General features: G+C 49.7%; 2 protein-coding genes across 2 annotated transcripts in view; both read right to left on the reverse strand.

The window, feature by feature from the left end:
- Positions 1-14278, reverse strand: part of CFAP65 (cilia and flagella associated protein 65) — a 39918-nt gene extending 25640 nt beyond the window's left edge. The window contains exons 1-5 of the mRNA XM_014531001.1: positions 14245-14278; positions 5071-5257; positions 3414-3463; positions 2830-3002; positions 110-291 (exon numbers count right to left, since the gene is read on the reverse strand). Of these exons, the coding sequence (XP_014386487.1) occupies positions 110-291; positions 2830-3002; positions 3414-3463; positions 5071-5257; positions 14245-14278 (626 nt within the window). The remainder of the gene's footprint in view (positions 1-109; positions 292-2829; positions 3003-3413; positions 3464-5070; positions 5258-14244) is intronic.
- A 1241-nt stretch (positions 14279-15519) lies between these two features.
- IHH (indian hedgehog) overlaps positions 15520-21186 on the reverse strand; it is a 6935-nt gene continuing 1268 nt past the window's right edge. The window contains exons 2-3 of the mRNA XM_005883533.2: positions 19543-19804; positions 15520-17676 (exon numbers count right to left, since the gene is read on the reverse strand). Of these exons, the coding sequence (XP_005883595.2) occupies positions 17018-17676; positions 19543-19804 (921 nt within the window). The 3' untranslated portion in view covers positions 15520-17017. The remainder of the gene's footprint in view (positions 17677-19542; positions 19805-21186) is intronic.

The raw sequence follows: 21186 nt of genomic DNA on the forward strand, positions 1-21186 counted from the left end.
TACACTCTTCTGAATTCATGTAACATTTTAAAAGTTTTTTTTGTAAAGAGTGCCTGCTTTGGTGGTTTGAGGGATCAGGGGCTGGGTCTCTGACCACTCATACTCGTACCTGTACTTCATCTTCTGGATTTTCAAGGATAGATTTCTCAGAACCAGGTTCTTGGTGATCTCCTTCCCTAGTTCCCAGCCTTTCCATAGGAGCTCCTCAGCCACCTCAATGCCCCAGATGACCTTCTTCTTCACTTTGTCCTTCTTTGAGAAGCACACCTGAGTGTCCCTGGAGCTGGTTGGCTGTTCAATTGCCAGAGACAGAAGGACGAATTATTGGAGCAGGATTCCAAGATCCAGAGTACAGGCAAAGATCTCTCCACCTCCAGAAAGTAATGAATCACACCCCAGCCCTGAGGGATGGTCTGGAGAGAGAAGGTGAGGGGCAAGCAGACCCTGGAATCAGATATTATCTCTACCGAGATCACCAGAATGGTTTTCCAACTAGATTCCTGGCAACCCTGCCCATAAAGCCTTCCGTAGGCCATCTCATCTGGTCCTTGCATCGGCACTCTTAGCGGTCTTAGCTAGCCTTTTGTGTGCCTCAATGCACCCTTAGACACCATGCCTCTCAGATGCTGCCTCCTCCTCCTTCCTCCCCATCCTACCCTTTACTACAGAAGTCTCTGCCAGGTGGAGTGGTATATCACAGGCACTATCCAGACCACAGTGATACTCCTCCATTCCCTCTCCTCCCTCAACTGGCTGGTGGAGTAGAGGAAGGAGCCAATTTGCCTGCAACCCCATGACCTAACTTTGGGGCGACTCCAAGCACTACTCCTGATGACACTAGAGATGCCATGTGCCAATACTTCCCATCTGTAATCCCTATCTATTTGAGGAGGGAGGGGGATGGGAAACCCCCTGGGGGGCAAGGTGGAAGGAGGATGAACCAGGTGCTTCTTCCTACCACAGTCATTGCTATGAAGGCTCAACGCATTGCCATTTTATCTTTGACCAAGGATCACTTTTATATTGTTACTAGAGGCCCAGTGCATGAAATTCAAGCACTGGTAGGGTCCCTAGCAGCTGCTAGCTGCTGGCTGGGTACTTCCTTCCCCCAGCTGCCTGCTGCTGCTGCTGCCACTAGCCAGGGCCTCCCTCCCTTCCCCTGGCCAGCCCCGCACCCTGGTCAAATTCCCGGACAACTCCCAGTCAAGGGTACAATTTGCATACTACGCTTTTATTATATAGGATATAGCATAAGGAATATTCATCTGTTCAACAAATATTTGCTGACTACCTATTATGAGCCAGACACTAAGCTGGGTGCCAGGACAGCAATAGTGAACATGACTGGCAAACCCCTCCTCTCTTGGAAGTTATACTCTCAATGTCAATATTTGCAGAGAGTTCAGTTGGCCAACATCGTATTTTCTTTCCCAATTTTTCCATGGAGAAAAGGTTACATGGGTGAGCAAGGGTAATTTATTATAAATATCAGTTGGTGCATCAATCAACCAGGAAAACAGAAGCCACTCTGGATATTTAAAACAAGGAATTGAATGTACAACCAGTAGATACTGAAGTAACCCGAAGTTAGAATCATCAAGAAGCTGCAACCAGCCCTAGCTGGTTTGGCTCAGTTGATAGAACATCAGCCTGGGGACTGAAGGGTCCCTGGTTTGATTCTGGTCAAGGGCACAGACTTGGGTTGTGGGCTCGATCCCCAGTAGGGGGCATGCAGGAGGCAGCCAGTCAATGATTCTCTCTCATCATTGATGTTTCTATCTCTCTCTCCCTCTCCCTTCCTCTCTGAAATCAATTTTAAAAATCCTATATAATAAAAGAGTAATATGCAAATTGACCCCAATGGCAGAATGAACAGAATGACCACTGGACCAGTCACTATGAGGCGCACTGACCACCTCTTGGTCTTTTTCCCCGGCCGGCAGGCTCCGATTGCCCAATGGTGAACCGGGAACCAGGCGTGGGTGGTAGCGGGAGGCAGGGCCAGCTGTGGAAGATAGCCCTGATCGCAGGCCAGGCCTAGAGACTGTACCCACGCACAAATTTCATGCGCCAGGCCTCTAGTGTGTGTGTATGTGTGTGTGTGTATATATATATATATCAACCACACCTATGTTAGATGAGGTGGTGGGGTTCTCTGAGACCACAGGCCTGTCCGGAGTGGATTGGAGTCACAGGAAGATGCAACTGCTTTTGGAGATGGAGAGGGTGGAGAGGGCAGAAGAGAAATACTCTGGCTTCTCCCCTCTTCCCACCTTCCAATCTCCTGCCAGCTCAGAGTAGAGCAAGGAAGGGTAGTAAGTGAATCTTAGGGCAAACAGGCCTGGAATGGCAAAGATGGAGGGGTGAGAAGACCCCTGGTCCACAGGGAGGCAAGTGCAACCACCACCACATCTAAGGATTCACAAACACAGGCACACACTGCCTCAAAGACAAAGCCATACCCCGTAGTCCCACCGTTAGACCACCACTTCCCACTCCTGCGCTATCACATAGAGAGAACCCTACGAGCTGCAAAAAGTGATCGACATCTATGTATTGGTAAAAAACAAAGTCCTAGGGGTCATGACAAGAAGAGCCTTCTGAAGGAAAAGGGAGCTCCTGGCTACTCTATCAGTCTCCAACTCACATCATCCTAGAGCCCTCCCACCACGGTCACTCACTGCTACCATCATGCCAGCCAGCTTGGTGCTCCACCTGTACAAGGTCTAGATCTGGGTTTAGACATGAGAGTCAGGTCCTTTCAGATTCCTACCCTTCCTTCCCCTGCCACCCCTCCGTCAGCCCTAGCCCTGTTGTACCCTGCCTCACCTGCCCCGGATGTGGGCTCACACGGGCACTGACATTGCTACTGCTGCTGCAGACACTCATGGCAATACTGCTGCCAGTGACAGTGGGAATGGCCGTTGTGCTGGTACTCAGGTACGATGTGGAAGTCATGGTATAATCCCTGCTGTCTCTCGTTCTTGTGATGGGGCTTGGGGCTGCAAAAAGTAATCAACATCTACATATTGATAAAGCACAAAGTCCTAGGGATCATGACAAGAAGAGCCTTCTGAAGGAAAAGAGAGCTCCTGGCTAAGCCGGATGTTCCTGCCAGTTTGGAGCTGGGGAGAGACCAGAGGAGAGACAGGAGGGACATGAAAAAGAGAGGCCAATGGAGTAGACTCCCCATGGCCATCATTATCACAGAAGAGTGCCTGGTTCCCAGCTCTGGCAACAGATGTGAGCTGGCACCATAAGGAATGAGCCTGAATGAGATCCAGGGCTTTGTCTGGGAACCTAAAGACTCAGCATTCAGCAAAGGCACCGGGAAGAGGAACCCTGCCCTCTATGGCCATACTTGGCATTTCCTAGAAAGCCCCCAGTGAGACTTACTGAAGCATATGCATTACCTTTGTCTGGCTTTTTCTCTCTGTATCTTTCCTCTGAATGTGTCTTGATCCTGTGAGAAGAATAAGGAGCAAAGAGGCTAATGAGACTGGAGGGCTCTCAGTCTTCTGGGTTTTCTCTACCAGTATGCAACCTGTAGTCCAGGTTTAAAGTAAGCACTCACTGAAATAATGACTCCTTCCAAGGATAAATGAAACAACTTTTAAAGCAAAGGAATCTATGGGTGGACTAGAGCTATAAGTTATATGCAAATATATAGGCAAATTATATGCAAAATATCATGTGTATGGGAATGTGACCTTTTCCAGAGAGAGCGTCCACAGCTTTCACCAAATACTCAAAACGATGCTTGGCCCTCCTCTAGGGGAACAGACAAGGCTGTGGCTCCATCTCCTCAAATACCCTCTTCCTTTAGCAGACTCCCTTCAGCACACACACCCATGTGTGGCTATCATATTGGACAGCATCAATCTAATACCTTTTTTGAACATACGTATATTTTGCAGACAACTCAGTATCCTTCCCCATCTCTTTGAATAACAATAACAAAATTAATAAAACCTTCTACTGACATTTACTGAGAACTTGCCAGGCAGTGCTGTAAGGCCTTCACATGTACTTTAATTCTTAAAACAGTATATGAGTAGATGTGGTTTGTCTTTTATTTGGCCTAAAATTATCTCTTTTTAGGCTTGGGGGTCAGCTCCTTATTATAATATATTATGCTTTCGTAGACAATGTTATGGTCACCCTTTAGAAATTTACATACTTCCATTAGACACTCTCCTATCCCCTACCCACCACCCACCCAGAGCAAAAGATTCTGTTCATTCAGAATCTATTCATTTCTTAATTGGCAACATCTGAAAAACCTCTGATTAGATTCATTCCTTCATTCATCCACTCACAAAGCATTTACTGAGTGCCTGTTAGGCACTGGACAAGAAAGGTAAGCCCCTACCTTCAATTGTGAAGTGTACATTCAAATGGAATCAAAGAAATGCAAGCTGAGGAAACAGAGAAGAGGGTCCCTTACTTTGCTGCTACTAGATGGCTTTGTAGTTCTACCCTGATTCATTAATGCCTGTGACTTCAGGGCTCTGAAAAAGTCTCCAGTCAACACATGGAACATCCCAGTGAGTGTAGAAGAAATGAGAGAGGATGAGGTAGAAAGCTGGTCCAGGTCAGAGTTTAGGGCTTAGGAGAGTGAGTGCTGATCCTGGGATAAAGAAAACTGGGTTCTGGTATCTGCTTAGATTCATTTGAGATGGGAAAGTTTCTCCAAATCCCCGAGCCTCAGTCTCCTCACCTGTAAAGTGAGGGTTATGCTAACTATTTCACAAAGTTAATGCTAAACTCAAATGAAATAAAGGATTTGAAAAGCCCTAGATAAACTTATGTTACTATAATTAACGATCATAACCTCCACATTGGCCTGCACCACCCTTCCAAAAGACACACATCTGCAATCATTATGCAAGGAGGTGGTGTTTTTCAATCAAATTTTCTAATTTTAAGGACTTTGAAAATATATTGTCAGTTTGCTTAATTTTCTCATTTCCAACCTGAAAATTCCTAAATGACCAGTGAGAAAAGTGGCAGGTCGTTGTGTAGAGTTGGGGGAGGAAAAAATAGGTAAAATGAAGGGACAAAATTTACTTATAGCTGTTCCTCTTTTCTCTTCGGGATCCCAGTCTGATTGATCTCGCCCAAGTCTCAGTTCCACGGGACTCTCTGAAGGGCAAGGAGGGGACCCCGGGCCACTTCCCGGAGGAGGCGATCTCTGGGGCAGATACCTTCCTGGCCACTCGCGCAGCTCCTGAGTCCCTGAGATCAACGCTCAAAACTCACACCGCCGCCTTGTTGTCGTCTCCATAGATACAGGAAGCGTCGATTCCTGGTATCCTAGGGCAACTACGGCAGCCCAAATGAGTCATGGCTCAGAGAAGGCGAAAGCGCTTCTCAACTTTTAAGTCCTACCCTGTTTGTTGATTTTACGACTTTCCTTGCAAATAGTAACTGGGCTTCTACCAGTTGCAACATGGTATGTATAGTCCCTTGTTTGTCGTGACCTCCCCGCAATCGTGACTTTATTTGACGACCAAAAACATAGAAAGCTATTCCATGGACACATCACCTGAGTGGGAGTCGTTCCTGTTCTTTCCCGACGAGTTGGTGACACAGGGTCAGAATCTCAAGCGGAACTTCATTCTGTGATTGCAATTGTTAATTGAAAAGCAGCCCGTAGCATTTCTCATTTGCACATTGCTTTGCAAATGGCTTCCTTTTGCTGGTTGGAGAAGATGTGTCCTTATCTCCTGACCAGCACAAAGTTAACTCTCTGAAGGGATCTGAAGGTTAATGTATGAAGAAGGCATTGTTATACATACTATGGATTTCTGGACCCTTTGTTCATTCGTCTGGATGTATTGTGGGGAAGGGTCTCATTTGGTGAAGATGCCTTTGATGGGTGAAGCCAAAAGTCTCAAAGTTCATTCATGGACAATTAAAGATGTTTCACTACCCAGGACAGTGATGGGGATTGGTGTTAAGGGGAGAAACCTTAATGAGTCTCGGGGTAAATCCAGAAAATAAATTCTCATTTTGGGAAAGTTGGGGTTTACTCGTGAAAGGTAAAAGATAGATTTTGTTGACAAAGTGGACTGAGTTGGCCTGGGAGATCACATGGCCAGATGCTGGCTGGACTGGAGGGAAGGGACAGGCCAAGGGCTCATTTGGTTATGCAAGCACAGTGAGGTTAGGAGTTTACTTGGGATCAAGGAATGCAGAACTCAGTGAGCTTTGAACTGGTTTTAATGTTATTCTCAAATCTGAGACCTGAAGTTTGGACATGATAACTTTTATGCTGTTTATAGTTTCTGTAATGATTTCATTTTTGTTTTCCCCTATGCTCTTTTGAAATGGTCAGCCTGACTCAGCTGGAATGATGAGACCTGTTTGTTAATTTTTAGGTCAAAAAGAAATAGGGAGAAGTGACTCTGGGGCAAGGCTTGGTGGTGGCCTCAGCAATCCCAGAGACAAAACCACAAGCAGAGCCCTAGCCTGTTTGGCTCAGTGGATAGAGCGTCAGCCTGCAGACTGAAGGATCCCCTGTTCGATTCTAGTCAAGGGCACATTCCCAGGGCTGTGGGCTGGGGTTGTGGGCTTGATCCCCAGTACGGGGCATGCAGGAGGCAGCCAATTGATGATTCTCTTTCATCACTGATGTTTCTAACTCTTTCTTACTCCCCTTCCTCTCTGAAGTCAAATTTTTTAAAAAGTAGGAGGAAAAGCTCATGCTAGGAGCCACACATCCTTGTGCCTCTTCACTGGGGGACTGTCCCTCCAGAGATCTGCCCAAACCTTGGTGGATTCTGGACTTGGGAATTCTTAGTAGTGTTGACATAAGAAACGTCCAAATGTTTTTTTTAAATATATTTTATTGATTTTTTACAGAGAGGAAGGGAGAGGGATAGAGAGTTAGAAACATCGATGAGAGAGAAACATCGATCAGCTGCCTCCCGCACACCCCCCACTGGGGATGTGCCTGCAACTGAGGTACATGCCCTTGACCGGAATCGAACCCGGGACCCTTGAGTCCAAAGGCCGACACTCTATCCACTGAGCCAAACCAGTTTCGGCCCAAATGTTTTTTATGAATTTATCTGAGCCAAACTGGCAGAAAGCAAAATCTCAACGGACTGAGAAAAAACTCTGCAAAATGGCAGCTTTGCAGCTTATTTTATACATTAGATTAAAAGGAGGAGACATAAGGAGGGTTACATAAAACCCATAGATGGTAAATTAAGGGAGCAGGAGAAAGCAAAGTAAGGAAATCTCTGGGACTGAATAAAAAGTAAAACAGAGAGGTGCATACTTCTTTTACATTGGTGAGTGCATCATAGTTAGTAATTAACATTTACAGCACATAGAGATGGTATTGAGGGAACAAGATAACAATGAGGGGTTCTGTGGTCTCATGCTCTGGTGTGGGGATTGTGCCTTGAGGGGTCTGGGAAAGGAGATTACTCTGACATTTCAAAGGTATATCTTAGATGCAAAAAGATACCCAACCTGGACTTTGCCCCAGGAGGTGAACAGCATAGAAAAGAGCGTGGCAAGGAGTTGAGCCTGAGGATGGGAGAGGATGTCCCCACAATCATGACTTTAATTGAGGTTTGCTTTAGAAGCCCCCCCTTTTCAGAACTCCAGAATATATATATAAAAGCCTAAGCGACTGTTCAACCATTCGACCATTCGGCCGGTAGCTATGACGTGCACTGACCACCAAGGGGCAGACGCTCAATGCATAGGCATGGAAACATGGAACAGACTGATGAATCACAGAGAGAAGGGAGGAGGGGGGAAGAGATTAACCAAAGATCTTATATGCATACTAGAGGCACAGTGCACGGATTCGTGCACCAGTGGGGTCCCTCAGCCTGGCCTGCGGGGATCGGGCCAAAACCAGCAGTCCTACATCCCTCGAGGGGTCCTGAATTGCAAGAGGGTGCAGGCCAGGCTGAGGGACCCCACCAATGCACGAATCCATGCACCAGGCCTCTAGTAGGAGATAATGGGTGCTGGGTCCTAGTGACTATATCCTTCATGGATCTAAAAAAGACAATGGGGGTGGTGTTATTTGGTTCAAAGTTCCAAACAAAGGTGAGTGATAATTCAGGAAATTGACAAAGACCAGGATGTAGGAGAACAGGAGGAAGGAGGATGAGTAGGAGATGGACTCAAATCCTTCCAGTAGAAAGCTGGGTGTGGGGGTAATAAAGATAAAGCACACTCAGTGATTTGGGCTCCAGTGCACACACACAAAAGTATCTTTTCTAAGCATTTGTTCCACACACATCCACGCCACCCATAACTCGCTACCTCCAACTCCCATGACTATGGAATAGAGAAGACTCTGGTCTGAGAAATCAGGCAGATCTGATATTAATCCTGACTCTGCCTTTTACTGGCTGTGGCTTTTGACAAGTCACGTGACCTCTCTGAGCCTCACTTTTCTCATCTGTTAATTATCAAAAGGCTGGTGATAATTATCAAAAGGCTGGTGTAAGGACTGAGTAATCATGAATGTGTAAAGTACTTGACACATGCTAGACAACAAAGTTACACACACAAACACACACACACACACACACACACACACACACACAGAGTCACTGATTGAATGGGAGGTCCCTATAAATAAACCACTTGGCCTGTGCACCCTCCTCTCTTACCACCTCCCAGCCTCTCTGCTGCACACTGGAGAGGTGAGAAGTTTCTCTCCTCTTTACATCCTCCTCTTGTTTCTCCAAGAAGGAGGCTGCCTTGCTGCTCCAGGGTGGAGCAAGACAAAAGGAGATGCCAGAGTAATCTGCAGTCCAGATGGCAAGGCAACCCAGCTCTAGCACTTGTAAAATTCTCTCCCTGTGACTGACTCCATTTGGAGTGTTAGTTTGGAAATCAGGTCTTCATCCAAGACATATTTAATTTACAGGAATGAGATAAAGAGGTGAAATTAGTGGAATAAATCTTCTAAGCTCAGCCCAAGGGGTGGAAAGTGAGAGAAGACTGCAGCCAAAAGGGCCATTGGATTGGTTCAGGACTGGATCAAGGAGCAGGCATGGAGCACTTTTTGCATTAGAGTGTCATGTTCCCCTAGAGCAGCAGGGGGTGGGGAGAGCACTAAGAGACTGATGGCACCTCCAGCCTGAAACAGTTACCATGGCACAAAATTAGCAGGAGTTTGGGGTAGGCTGCCATATGGCAAGAGAATTCAAAGAAAAGAGTTTTATTCTGCCTGGGGCCCCCAAAGGGTTTTCTGAGTCTCCTGTGCCAACCGAAGCCCCCTAGATAACCTTCTCCTACTATTCTTTATCCCCACAAAAAGTAGATAGACATGCAGGCCAATGGTAGGGAGATGAAGGGGAAAGGACCTGAGGTTTGATCCAGAAGACTTGATTTCAAGTCCTGATTCTAGCATTTAGTAGCTGAGCAATTTCAAGTAAATTGTTCAACATTCTAGAACCTCACTTTTCACATCTGTAAAATGGGGATAAACAGGGGTGAAATATTTAACAATTGGTAAGGTATGGGCATGACCTATGAGAAGGGGCCTTGGAACTGGAGCAGAGTTCTGGGAGCCCACATTGTGCCAGGCCTTAACCCTTTAGTTGCTGGGTCATGGGGGAACCTGGGAGTACAAGGAGGGACTGAGAGAGCAGCCACCACAGCAGTGGAGGACTCAGTCAGTGACTATTTACCAAATAGTACCAAAGTATTTCCAGATTTCAATAATCAGTATAGCTATACTGAATACTATTAGTTGCAATTTAGACCCAAAAACAAATCCAACTTCACCAGCTTCTTTCCCCCTCTAATTCCTCCGCATTGGCGAAGGACCTGTTACCACATCTAACTGCTCTTTCCTTCTACCCTGAGCAGTGCTCCTTCTCTGTGTGAGACCTCCCAGCTGTCTTCCCTACACCATCTCCTGCTGGCCCTCTAGCTCCAAGTCTCTCTGACCAGCACCATGGACAGCTCCTGATGACCAGCCCATCCACTTCCTCCTGCCTTCTATCTCCTCTTTCCCCACCCACAGTGCAGAAACCTTGAGGTACAAACTAAATGAGGGACATCTCTGAGAAGACAGTACAGTGGAGTGATTGAGAACAAGCTCTAGAGTAAAACAGATTGGATTTGAATCCCAACTGCACCAGCTTTCAGCTATGATCTTGTTCTTTCCATAGCAGGGAAAACTTTAACAGCTAAAAGGTTGTGAAATTTAAGTGGAATAAAATATTCAAAGAACTTAGCACAGTGCCTGGCTCATGACAGGCTCTGAATGAATGAAGAACACCATTATTTTGTTACTTTCCATTCTATCTAATTCCTCAAACCCTTTTCTAATCCATTTCTGATCAGGGCTTCCTTTGAGTATGGAAGTTGGCTTGAACTTCATGTATGCTAAAGGAGACCATCTTTGACTGGTCTATGAGATTCTATCTTTTAGATGCTTTAAAAATTGTGAGTTAATTTTAAATATACAGAAGAGTTACAAAAATAGTACAGGAAGTCTCATAAACTCTTCACCCAACTTTCCCTGAGGTTAACATCTTACATGATCATAAATAATTTCTCAAAACTAAGAAGTTAACCTTGATACAATAAATACTGTTAATGAAAGTATAAAATTTATTAGATTTCACAAGTTTGTCCACTAACGTTCTTTTCCTGTTTTGGTATCTAATCCAGGATCCCACCTATGCATTTCCTGAGTTTTCCTAGTCTTTCATGACCTTGACTTTTTTTAAGAGTACTGTCCATTATTTGTAAAATTTTCCTCAATTTGGGTTTATCCTATATAATAAAAGACTAATATGCAAATTGACCAAATGGCAGAATGACCACCAGGGGGCAGACGTTCAATGCAGGAGCTGCCCCCAGCCCGCAGGTCCCAAGCCAGCCAAGGTGGGTGCCAGCACCGCCCCCCTTCACCCCACCCTGCAGAGGGAGGCAACAGGCAGCAGCGGGAGGCATGGCTGGTGAGTGGGCGGCACTAGGCCTGCCAAAGCGGGTGACAGCAGGGGGCCCCCCCGATTGCCCCACTGGTCACTCCACAGATTGGTCCTGATCGCCAGCCAGGCCTAGGTACCCTACCCATGCACGAATTTCATGCACCGGGCCTCTAGTTTCTTATAATAGAGTGAGGTGTCCATTATTGAGAAGCATAACAGAGAGGTGATATGCCCTTCTCAGTGCATTGTATTAGAGGGTACATGATGTCAATATGTTTTATTGGTGATGTTAACTTTGATCACTTGGCTTAAAGTGGTGTCTGCCAGGATTCTCTACTGTAAATGTGTATTTCCCCCATCTTTATTAGATTTTGATCATTCCCATTTTGTGATTCTTTGGGATAATGGGTTCAAAACCAAGAAATCTTTCATTCCACCCCTACACTCCCCAATTACTCCCCAGAGCCACACCCATGTCCCATTATATGCCTGATCACTTTCCTCTGAATTTACTTAAGTTGGGCATTTGGAGGTGTGCACAGAAGCCAGATGCAGATACACCTGGAGTTTAGTAGGGCAGCAGGGTGCTTCTAGTTTATTTTCATGGATATTTTTGTCCAGGTCCTGCAAGTTTCTGCTGACAGGGGTACTCTGGAAAAATGTGGCCAGCAACTGTCCACAGGAATGTCCAGCTCTTTTCCATGTCCCTGATCTCTGAGCCCTTTCTTCAGCTTCTAACACTGGGTTTTTTAAAAAATCTCTAATAACATTTTCTCCTACTTGGCCATGTATAACTTCTTGCTGGCCACTGGCCCAAATACATGAGCTTCCTTCCTTCCAGAAAGCTCTTCATTCCTTCAAGAGTTTGCTATCATGAGAGATCCTGCCACTAGAACAGATACATAAATAACATTTTTCAATAAGTTGAGTGTGAAGAAATGTGCTTATCAACTCTTCCCTTTGTCTCCATCTCTATCTGCCCCAAGTTTAGTCAGTGTGTCTTCTCATGCTGCCCCTTTAGAAGATGAAGAGGCACTACACCTCCTCCAACCTCATGCAGGCTCCGTTTTAAAAAGCTTTTGTGTAAAAGTGTATTAAAGGCCCTGGAAAGCCTTAGAAGATGCCTTCATCAGCTCCCATTCCTTCTTGGCCCTTTGTTCTGTTTACTATTGCTGTATAAGAAATTATTCCAAACTTCAAGGTTCCAAACAATCATTTTATTTTGCTTATGCATTTGTGGGTCAGAAATTCAGGAAGGGTGTGGCCAGGCAGCTCTCACTTGGAGTCTCTCATGCAGTTGCATTCAGATGTTGGCCAGGCTGCAGCCATCCAAAAGTTCCACGGGGCTGGTCATCCAAGATGGTGCCCTCACATGGCTGAAAGTTTGTGCCGGCCATCAGCTGGGCACTCACTAGGTAGGCTGTGGATGGGAACACCAATCTATAGTTGCTTCAGCTTGACAGTCTCAGGGTAGAACCAGGAAGAAACTACATGGCCTTTCCTAGACTCAGCCTAGATTCAAGGGGAGAGGAGACTCAAATAACCGAGGACTTATTTTAACCCTTGCCACTCCCACCAAAATGAGATTTTCTCATAGAACATTATTCTTCCAAGACCACTTTCCCTCACAGGTTCTTGGCCACCCCCAGCTTCATCAGATCTTTTAGGCTAATGCTGGGAGTGACTTCCATCTTTGTGGGATGATGACTCATCAGTTCCTACCTCCCTCAGTTGCTGCTGCAGAGGACTTGGGTTCTGGTTTCAACTACTGTGCCACCATGGGAAAGTGACTTCACGTCTCTGGGCTTCTGGACTTTACCTTCCTGCAAAGTAGGAATTAGGAACAATCTCACTTTGCAGGCAGTTAGGATTTTAAAAGATGCTGTAAATAGAAGACCTAGCACAATTGATGCTCCTGATTGTGGAATAAATAACGATGGGTGAGTCATTTTTCCTCTTGGAGACTTAGTTCATTTATCTCTAAAATGGGGGTAATCCCCTTAGCCTGCTTCCCCATCCAGATGAGAGGTCTTAAATGAACAAAGGGAGGGTCAGCCCAGAGGTTAAGGCTTCCAGACCCAAACCTGGGCAGGAAGCATCCTGCATTTATGCCAATCTGAGGTGAGTTCAGTGTGTGTGCAAGGCAGCCTGGGTGTGGTTTGGGGATACTATCGGCCTGACTCAGCCTTATCAGGTCTGGGCTGGCCACAGCTTGTCCCAGTAGAACAAAGAGGCTTTGAGAACCAAGCTGGGGTATGGGATGTGGGGCCAAGCCCCAGGAGGTGCATCCCACCCAGAGGGCAGAGCAGGGTTGGGGGAGCTGCCACCAGGAAATCCAGACATGCTACATACCCTCGCATGCCCCATGCTCAATGGTCTCCTGGTGTCAGGACAGAAGAGTTGCCTTCTCTAGTTAGATCTCCTCAGGGGACGTTTTTAAATGGAGAGGTGCTTATTTCCAGTTCCCACACCTGAGCTGCTGTGTTAGCAGCAGGCCTGGTTGCCTAAAGGATTGGTGCATTGGGCTCAGCCTTTCCTGTCAGATGCCATCTGCGGGCAGGCAGCACCTTCAGGCTATGTTGGGGGAGAAGGGGGAGTGCAGGCCCACGTGGCTTCAGAAGAGCCATGGCCAAGGTGATTGGGTCTTTCCAAACACAAGAGAGGAGCATGTAAGGACAACTTGGGGATGGGGATCTGAGGAGAGGCCTCTGCACAGACAAGTCAAAGAGCCAGGGTGCAGCGACCTCTATGTGGAGGTAGTCTGCCCAGGCTGTTCCAGAGGCCTCATAGCCAAGGTGGGATCTCAGGCTTAAAAACCTGAAGTTGTTTTGGGCCCTTTACTCACCCTTACTGCTCATCCAAATGGGTTTCAAGTCCTGGCCATTTTCCTGCCAAAATGTCTACAATCCGTAGACATTTTTCTGACCCCCACAGCCACCTCTTCAGTCCAGAAGTTAGTGAACTTCTTTACCAAGTGTATAGACTCCTGCTTCCATAGCTGCCTTCTCTGGTCTGTCCTCCACACTGCAACTGGGTGAGCTTTCTGAAACCATCTATCCTAGTTGCATGTTCTCCCAACTTCAACCCCTACAGGCATTCACCAAGCCCTCAGGATGAAGTCCAAAGGCATGGAACACAAGGCTCAATGTAACCTAACTGCTGCCCACCTGTCTACCGCAGCTTTGCCAAACCCACTTGCACTGAACAGCTTTGCAATGCTGACCTAGTGGTGGTTCCTTCAAACCCCCAGCCTCACTCAAGTCTGAAAGCCTTTGCACTTACTGCGTCCTCAGCCTGGATCCCTTCCTTTACTCACCTGCCATGCAAACACCTCCTTGCCCTTCCTGCATGGTCCCCATCTCCAGGACATTTTCCTAGTTCCAGCCTCTCTGTGGCACTCCAATAGCCCCTGTGAGGATGTCAGGCACAGCACTCAGCACATGGCATGGACATCCCTCTTCCTGTGCTGCTCCCTGCTATCCAGTTCCCTGAGAGCAGGGACTGCCTCTTTCCCTCGCTCTGGCACAGTGCCTGACACATGGTGTCCAGTAAACAATGACTAAAGGCTACAACTCTGAATGAAGGTTACAACTGTGGATGCAGCAGCCTTGGCCAAGGGCTGAGCACGAGCCACGCTTTGGATCAGAAGCTGCCTGGGCCTAGGCTCTATGGTTGACCTTCTGCTGGGCCTTGGCATTGTACAGCGGTTGGGGCAAGCTGGGTTCTGGAGGGAGGGATTAGGGGCCATCACACTGCAGAGGTGGAGGGTGACTTTTTAGGTTGTTTCTCCTGGTCTCCCTGCTCACATAGTTTCCTCACACCTGAGTCCAGGATTCCCAGAAAAGTTGCAGGTCTCCACCTTCACCCCAAGTTGCATGGATTCAAATCCTGCTTATCACTTGTTGTAACATCTTGAGCAGCCGTGGGCAAACTACCGCCCGCGGGCCAGATCCGGCCCGTTTGAAATGAAAAAAACTAAAAAAAAAAAAAAAGACCGTACCCTTTTATGTAATGATGTTTACTTTGAATTTATATTAGTTCACACAAACACTCCATCCATGCTTTTGTTCCGGCCCTCCGGTCCGGTTTAAGAACCCATTGTGGCCCTCGAGTCAAAAAGTTTGCCCACCCCTGATCTTGAGCAACTTACTAATCTCCCTGTGCTTCTGTGTTCTCATTTGGAAAAATGGTAATATTATAGAATATACCACAGTGGGCTGTTATGAAAATTAAATGGGTGCTTCATGTGAAGCACTTAAAACAAAGCCTGGCAACGGGGAATCTTCATTAAATGACAGCAGCTTTTATTCATTGTAGCCTTGTGGGGGCCTATTCCCCCAGATGACACCGTTCCCGGGGGAATGAAGTTTTCTCTGGAGTTTTCCTCCATGGAGATGGGGATTGGTAAGATAAAAATCTGAGCAGTCACCCAGCACAGTAATCTCTGTATGTTAGAACCTTGGCAGTGGTTTGCTCTAACAACCAGCTCTCCACAGTGTGAGGAGCCCTAATTTGTAGCATACACCAATTTCCATGGTATAAATAGTCCCACCATGGTCTATATCAACTGGCTCATGAAGTTCCTGAAAATTTAACAATTGTACCCCTGAGCCTGGGAATCAGCTAACCCGTAGTGAACACAGGGCCCCACCTTCACCCCAAGATTGGTCTTTTGGGCGGGGCTGGCAAAAGTGTCATTCTGTTTTGGCAATAAACTGGGCCTTCTATAGACTAAGTAATGTCTCTCAAAGTGTGATCCATGGGCCATCTGCCGTGTTTGGAGTGTTTGTAAAATTAAGTTCCTGGGCCCTCACTCTGGATTTATTGAAGCAAAATCTTGGAAGTAGGGCCAAGAATAATTTTTAACAAGCTGCCTAGGTGAGTCTGAGGTTTTAGAACTTCCAGGTTAGGGACCCCTGATTTATCCAAGAAGTCAGAAGGCAGATGTGATGTCTCCAGAATAATTTCATGCCATGGTCCATGATCACAATGAAGAGTCAGAAACCCAGGCCCCAAGAAAGACTTGAGTCAGCAGGGAAAGCACCGTGACTAGAGGTGGTGGTCTAGATGAGTGAAGTGACCATGAACTAGTTACCTCACCTCTCTCTCTCTGGTCCAACCTTGGGATCAGCATGCTAAGGCCTGCCCTGGCATGAACACAGGTTTCTTTTGGGACTTTGCAGAGCTTTGATGAGAACAGGCCTGCAGAGGGGGTGGAGTACTGGAGGTTTTGTCCTCAGAGGAAAGTAGCACATCCCTGACTCCGGACTATCCAAGTATTGAATCCACTCAGCATTCTGGACTCTATGGCTCTAACAACTTAAATAATTTTTATTACAAAAGGAAGAAAACACCAAAATATCCCTCAAATTCTCCCATGGGCTTCCCCCTTGGCGCCAATAAATAAGGTGGGGAAGACTGACCAGAGGAGGGGGCGGGGGTCATGGTTCAGCAGAAGAGGGAGCTTAGCCTGGACAGGGATGGGAAGGACATCCAGCCCACTCCCCGTCCCGGGCTCTACGGTCACATTGGCTGGAACACAGAACTCTGCCCACTGACAGCAACAGTCTCTGGATGTGTCCCAAGGAGTGTGGCCAGGGAGGAAGGACGTGTCTCAGGATGGCCAGGATGGCTGCCCCACCCTGCAGCCTTCTCAGTTCCAGGCAGCATTGAGTCCAGCCAGCTCCCTGCTGGCTCCCAGGGAATCTAGCAGCATCAACTGAGGTGCAAGCCCACCAAAGGGGGGCCTAAGACAGATAGAATGGGCTCTCCCCATTGGGGGAGGCAGGTATGAAAAATCGTAGTGAGAGCTGGCTGGGTTGGGACCCACTGTGCCAGTCTAGAGGTCTATAGTTAGAAAGATAGACCACCCTTTTGCCAGCTCAGCTTGCAGCTCTGTCACTACACCAAGATGGTGGTGGAGGACTTTGGCATTGCCCAGTCAAGTCTCAATGGTATATCTCTGTAGGGGGCGGCAATGGTGGGATCCATTACCCCCTGCTCGGGTCTCTTCCAGGGCCAATGCCCTCCAGGTAGGGAGGCCTTTGGATCCAGTTGGGCAGTTCCGGGAGGACAGTGGAGGAATCTTTTCAGCTCCCTGGCCCAGCCATGCCCAGTGAGTGAAAGCTGCTCTCTTCCAACAAGAGCTGTCCCAGGCGGTAGAGCAGCTGGGGGTACCAGTGCACACCCTCCCCCGGGGTCCAGCTGCCCCACGTCAAGCTGTGGAACAGTCGAAAGGGCCAGAAGGCCAAGTGAGCCAGGCGGTGGTCAGCCACGGCCGCGAAGCAGGAGGCCACCACATCCTCTACCACCAGCGTCCCGTGCCTTGTTAGTGGGGCATAGGCCCCAAGGGCAATATGTGTGGAGACAGCTGCCACTCGGGCAGGCTGCAGGCCTGGCACCCCAGCCACCAGCACATACTGGCCAGGCTGCACTTGACTTGCAAATGTGGCCCGGAAGTGGGCCGCTGGTTCTGTGTGATTGTTGGCAGTGAAGAGCAGATGGGCAGGTGTGAGTGCCAGGCGTCTCGGGGGGTCCTGGGTCTCGATGACCTGGAAGGCCCTCAGCTTATCTGGCTCACGATCCAGGAAAATGAGCACATCACTGAAGGTGGGGTTCCCATCCTCCCCCATGGCCAGCACCCGGTCTCCTGGCCTCACGGCTGACAAAGCTACACGTGCCCCACTCTCCAGGCGCACCTGGGCTCCAGCAGGGAAGCAGCCACCTGTCTTGGCTGCAGCTGAGTGCTCTGTGGGAAGAAGGGACATGAAGGTGTTACTGCTGTGGAGCTCAATTCCCAGTCATAGCATCCTTCCCAAGCCCAGCCAGTGCTCCCTCTTGCTCCCAAAGAGCCCCCATCACCATATCTTGGCTCCTATCCCCACTTCTCATGCAGCCTTGAACCCACTCCAACCCACAATGTGATCTCTGCCCTTCTCCCCAGTCTAATCCTTTGCCAATGAGAGGAGCATATTGTGGCTCCAGTGAGTGAGAAGGAAAAGGCCATCCTGAAGCCCAGACGAAGTCCCCATCTGTTTTCAATCCTGACAATGTTGTGCAGCAGTCAGAGAGGTCAGAGGTCAGCTGAGCCAGGCAGTGATCAGCTGTGATTGACACCCAGAAAGCTGCAGCCTCGTGGAGAAGGTGAGTCACTTAGCTCCTCTGGGGTCTAAATGTGCTATTATTTCTCACTCCCCCAGTGGTGCCCTCTCAGACTGACATGCCAAGTTCTGTGCCAGAGCTGGCCCTTGGAGTCCATATGGAAGTGAAAGGAAGACCAGCCGCGGGGTGAATATAGACTCCAGGGAAGCCTGGCTCAGTGGCAATGGTAAAATCACTGTCTCAATTCATGTGCTGGGTCCTTGTGCAGGAACAGGACACAGTGGCATCAGTGCGTGGGATGGAGAACAGTGTTTGGGGGTCAGGAATAAGGAATGGAAGTGGCCTCTCTGGGAGCTGGCACCGGGCCAGTGTTTGCAGGTGAAGCGTGGATGTGACTTGAAACAGATACCATTGGCAAGAAAGTGCTGAGGAGAAGGGCAGTGTGGGAATGGGGGTGGGGTCACCCCTGTGGGCCCAGGTGGGATCAGGAATAGTAAAAAGGGGCCTGGTCTCCGTGTGCAGGGTCTGTGCATGTGACTATGCCTGGTACCAGCATGGTGGGCTGAGCCTGCAGCCCTGGGGCCAGGCTGGCAGTTTCACAGGAAACACTTGAAGCATCCATGACTGGATTCAGTGTGGTGACAGGGATGCTGACAAGATTTGAGAGAGGGGCAAGGCCCCAGTGCCTGCCAATTCGGATCAACAAGGCGGCAAATTTGGGAAAATACACTTTATTGAGTCCATTCTGTTTATTCTGGCCCTCGTGGTTGGCTTTGCCCCCAAATGCCCAGTTTCAGGGCTCTGAGGGAGAGGTGGGGATGCCTGCACCCCCTGGGAGGAGCATACCTAGTGCCCTAAAGGGTCTGGCCTGCAGCCCCGTTGTAGGTTCTGAACCTCTGGGCTCCTGGCTCCTGGTCAGACTTGCTGATGTCTGGGCAGCCCTGGCCCCTGCCCCCACCCCACCCGCCTCATTCTGCACCAGACTGGGTGGGGAGGCTGTCTGTCACAGCCTGGCTTCCACATCCGCTCAGCTCGCTGTCTTGAACCTCCTGCCGCAGGCTTCCAGTGGTTCTCAACCTTCCTAATGCCGCGACCCTTTAATACAGTTCCTCATGTTGTGGTGACCCCCAACCATAAAATTATTTTTGTTGCTACTTCATAACTGTAATTTTGCTACTGTTATGAATCGTACTGTAAATATCTGATATGCAGGATGTATTTTCATTGTTCGCGACCCACAGGTTGAGAACCGCTGACTGTGGACCTCAAGGTCAGCACCCAGCAGCGCCGGGACAGGGCCCTGTCTCACTAGGCTCCCAGCATTGACACTACCAGGCGCGGGAGGAGCAGGCGGTCACAAGAGGAAGCGGGGAGTGCCGCCGACGTCCTCTTTCCCGGGGTTCCCGCCTCCATCCCCGGGCGGGTCTTTTCTTCTCGGCCCCAGAGGGCCCTGCGCCGCCTGCCCACGCCCTGCGGCCCCGGCCCCGGGCCCAGTCCCCCGGCAGCGGCTCACCGGACTTGACGGAGCAGTGCACGTGGGCCTTGGACTCATAATACACCCAGTCGAAGCCGGCCTCCACTGCCAACCGCGCCAGCAGTCCGTACTTATTGCGGTCGCGGTCCGACGTGGTGATGTCCACTGCGCGGCCTTCGTAGTGCAGCGACTCCTCCGAATGGTGCCCGTCTTCGTCCCAGCCCTCGGTCACCCGCAGCTTCACGCCGGGCCACTGGTTCATCACCGAGATGGCCAGGGAGTTCAGGCGGTCCTTGCAACGCTGCGAGAGGAAAGCGCCGAGTTAGGGGGAGGAGCTGGCCCGCATGCAGGTGGAGTCCTAGCCTCGCTCTCCCAGTGCAACCGCTGGAGTTGGGAAACCGGGAAGGGGGCTCTTTTCCTCTCTCTTCGGAACACAGAGCCCTAACTTACTTCCGTTATAGCATCGGCTGCCCCACGGACCTGGACCGCACAGTGACGCCGCAAATCTGAAGCGCATGGCAAGCCCTATACCCTGAGGGCGCCTTTCTCGGATAAGTGGCCCCTCCCTTCTCTGCCCCGCACGGGTACCAATTCCTCCGCAGCCTACACCTTTCCAACGCCCAGTCCTTCTGTTTCACGGAAGCACCGGAGACCAGGGACGCCTGCTACCTCGAGGGGCCGGAGCGGCCTGCGGCGGGCCTACTAGGCGTGCAAGGCCAGAGATGCCCAGTAGGTGTCACCGTAGCCTCAGGGCTGAGGCCCGGGGACACCAGCCCCGGAGGCGCGGCAGGTGCGGAGACCCAGCAGCATGGGGGTGTATTGGAAGGGAATCCCTGGCCTACCTGGATCCCTCGGGCACCACAAAGCATTCCTGCTGGGACCCTCTTATGTCCAAAACTTGCCCGCACCCCTGCCGAAGTAGGGCAGCCCTGTCCCCAGAAGTTGGTGGAAGGACTAGTGCCCGGCCTGGCCCTATTAAGGGCGACGCGGAGCGTCTCCCGCTACAAGGGTCTCCGCAGGGTTGATCGTCTTAGGTAATGTCCCCCGAGCCCAGAGTCCTCCGCGCCTCTGCGCTGCTCCCATCTGCGAAGGGACTCCAGAAATCGAACTTCTAATCTCAGGGAGCCGCCTCCACGCTCCGCCTCACACGGGGTGGGAGTAGAGCCGCGCCCGCGGGAAGGACGGGAGAGATCACCTGTCTGTGCTGACTCCCCGCGTGCCTGCAGCCCAAGGGACCCTGCAGTTAACTGGGGGGAGGGGCCGGCAAGAGAGGGGGCCCTTCCACAGTCCTTGACTCTGAAGTTCGAGGTGCCGCCAGGCGTGGGTAGCCCCTGTCTCAACCTACCCCCACCCCGCAGAGCCCGGCCCCACAGACCCTTGGACTCTGTCTCCCAGGAGCCAACAACGTTTACAGCCCAAGGCCCGTAGTCCTCCCTGGCCGGCAAGCTAGCTGGGGCGCTCACTGCCCCAGGAGGGAGCTCCGTGTGCTCTTGCCTCCAGGCTTCTAGCCCCCCACCTATGTTCTCTGGCGGCCCCTGCTCATCGCCTCTCTCTCTCCCACCACCCCCCGCCCCCTCGGGTCCAGAGCCGGGGCGCGCGCTGTCAATGATTGCCCAGCCCGTGGCCCGGATCCTTATCTGCATTCCTCTGCGCCCAGCCCGGCCCGGCCACCAGCCAACCTTC

Source organism: Myotis brandtii, unplaced genomic scaffold (assembly GCF_000412655.1).
Source record: "Myotis brandtii unplaced genomic scaffold, ASM41265v1 scaffold79, whole genome shotgun sequence".
Lineage (NCBI taxonomy): Eukaryota > Metazoa > Chordata > Mammalia > Chiroptera > Vespertilionidae > Myotis > Myotis brandtii.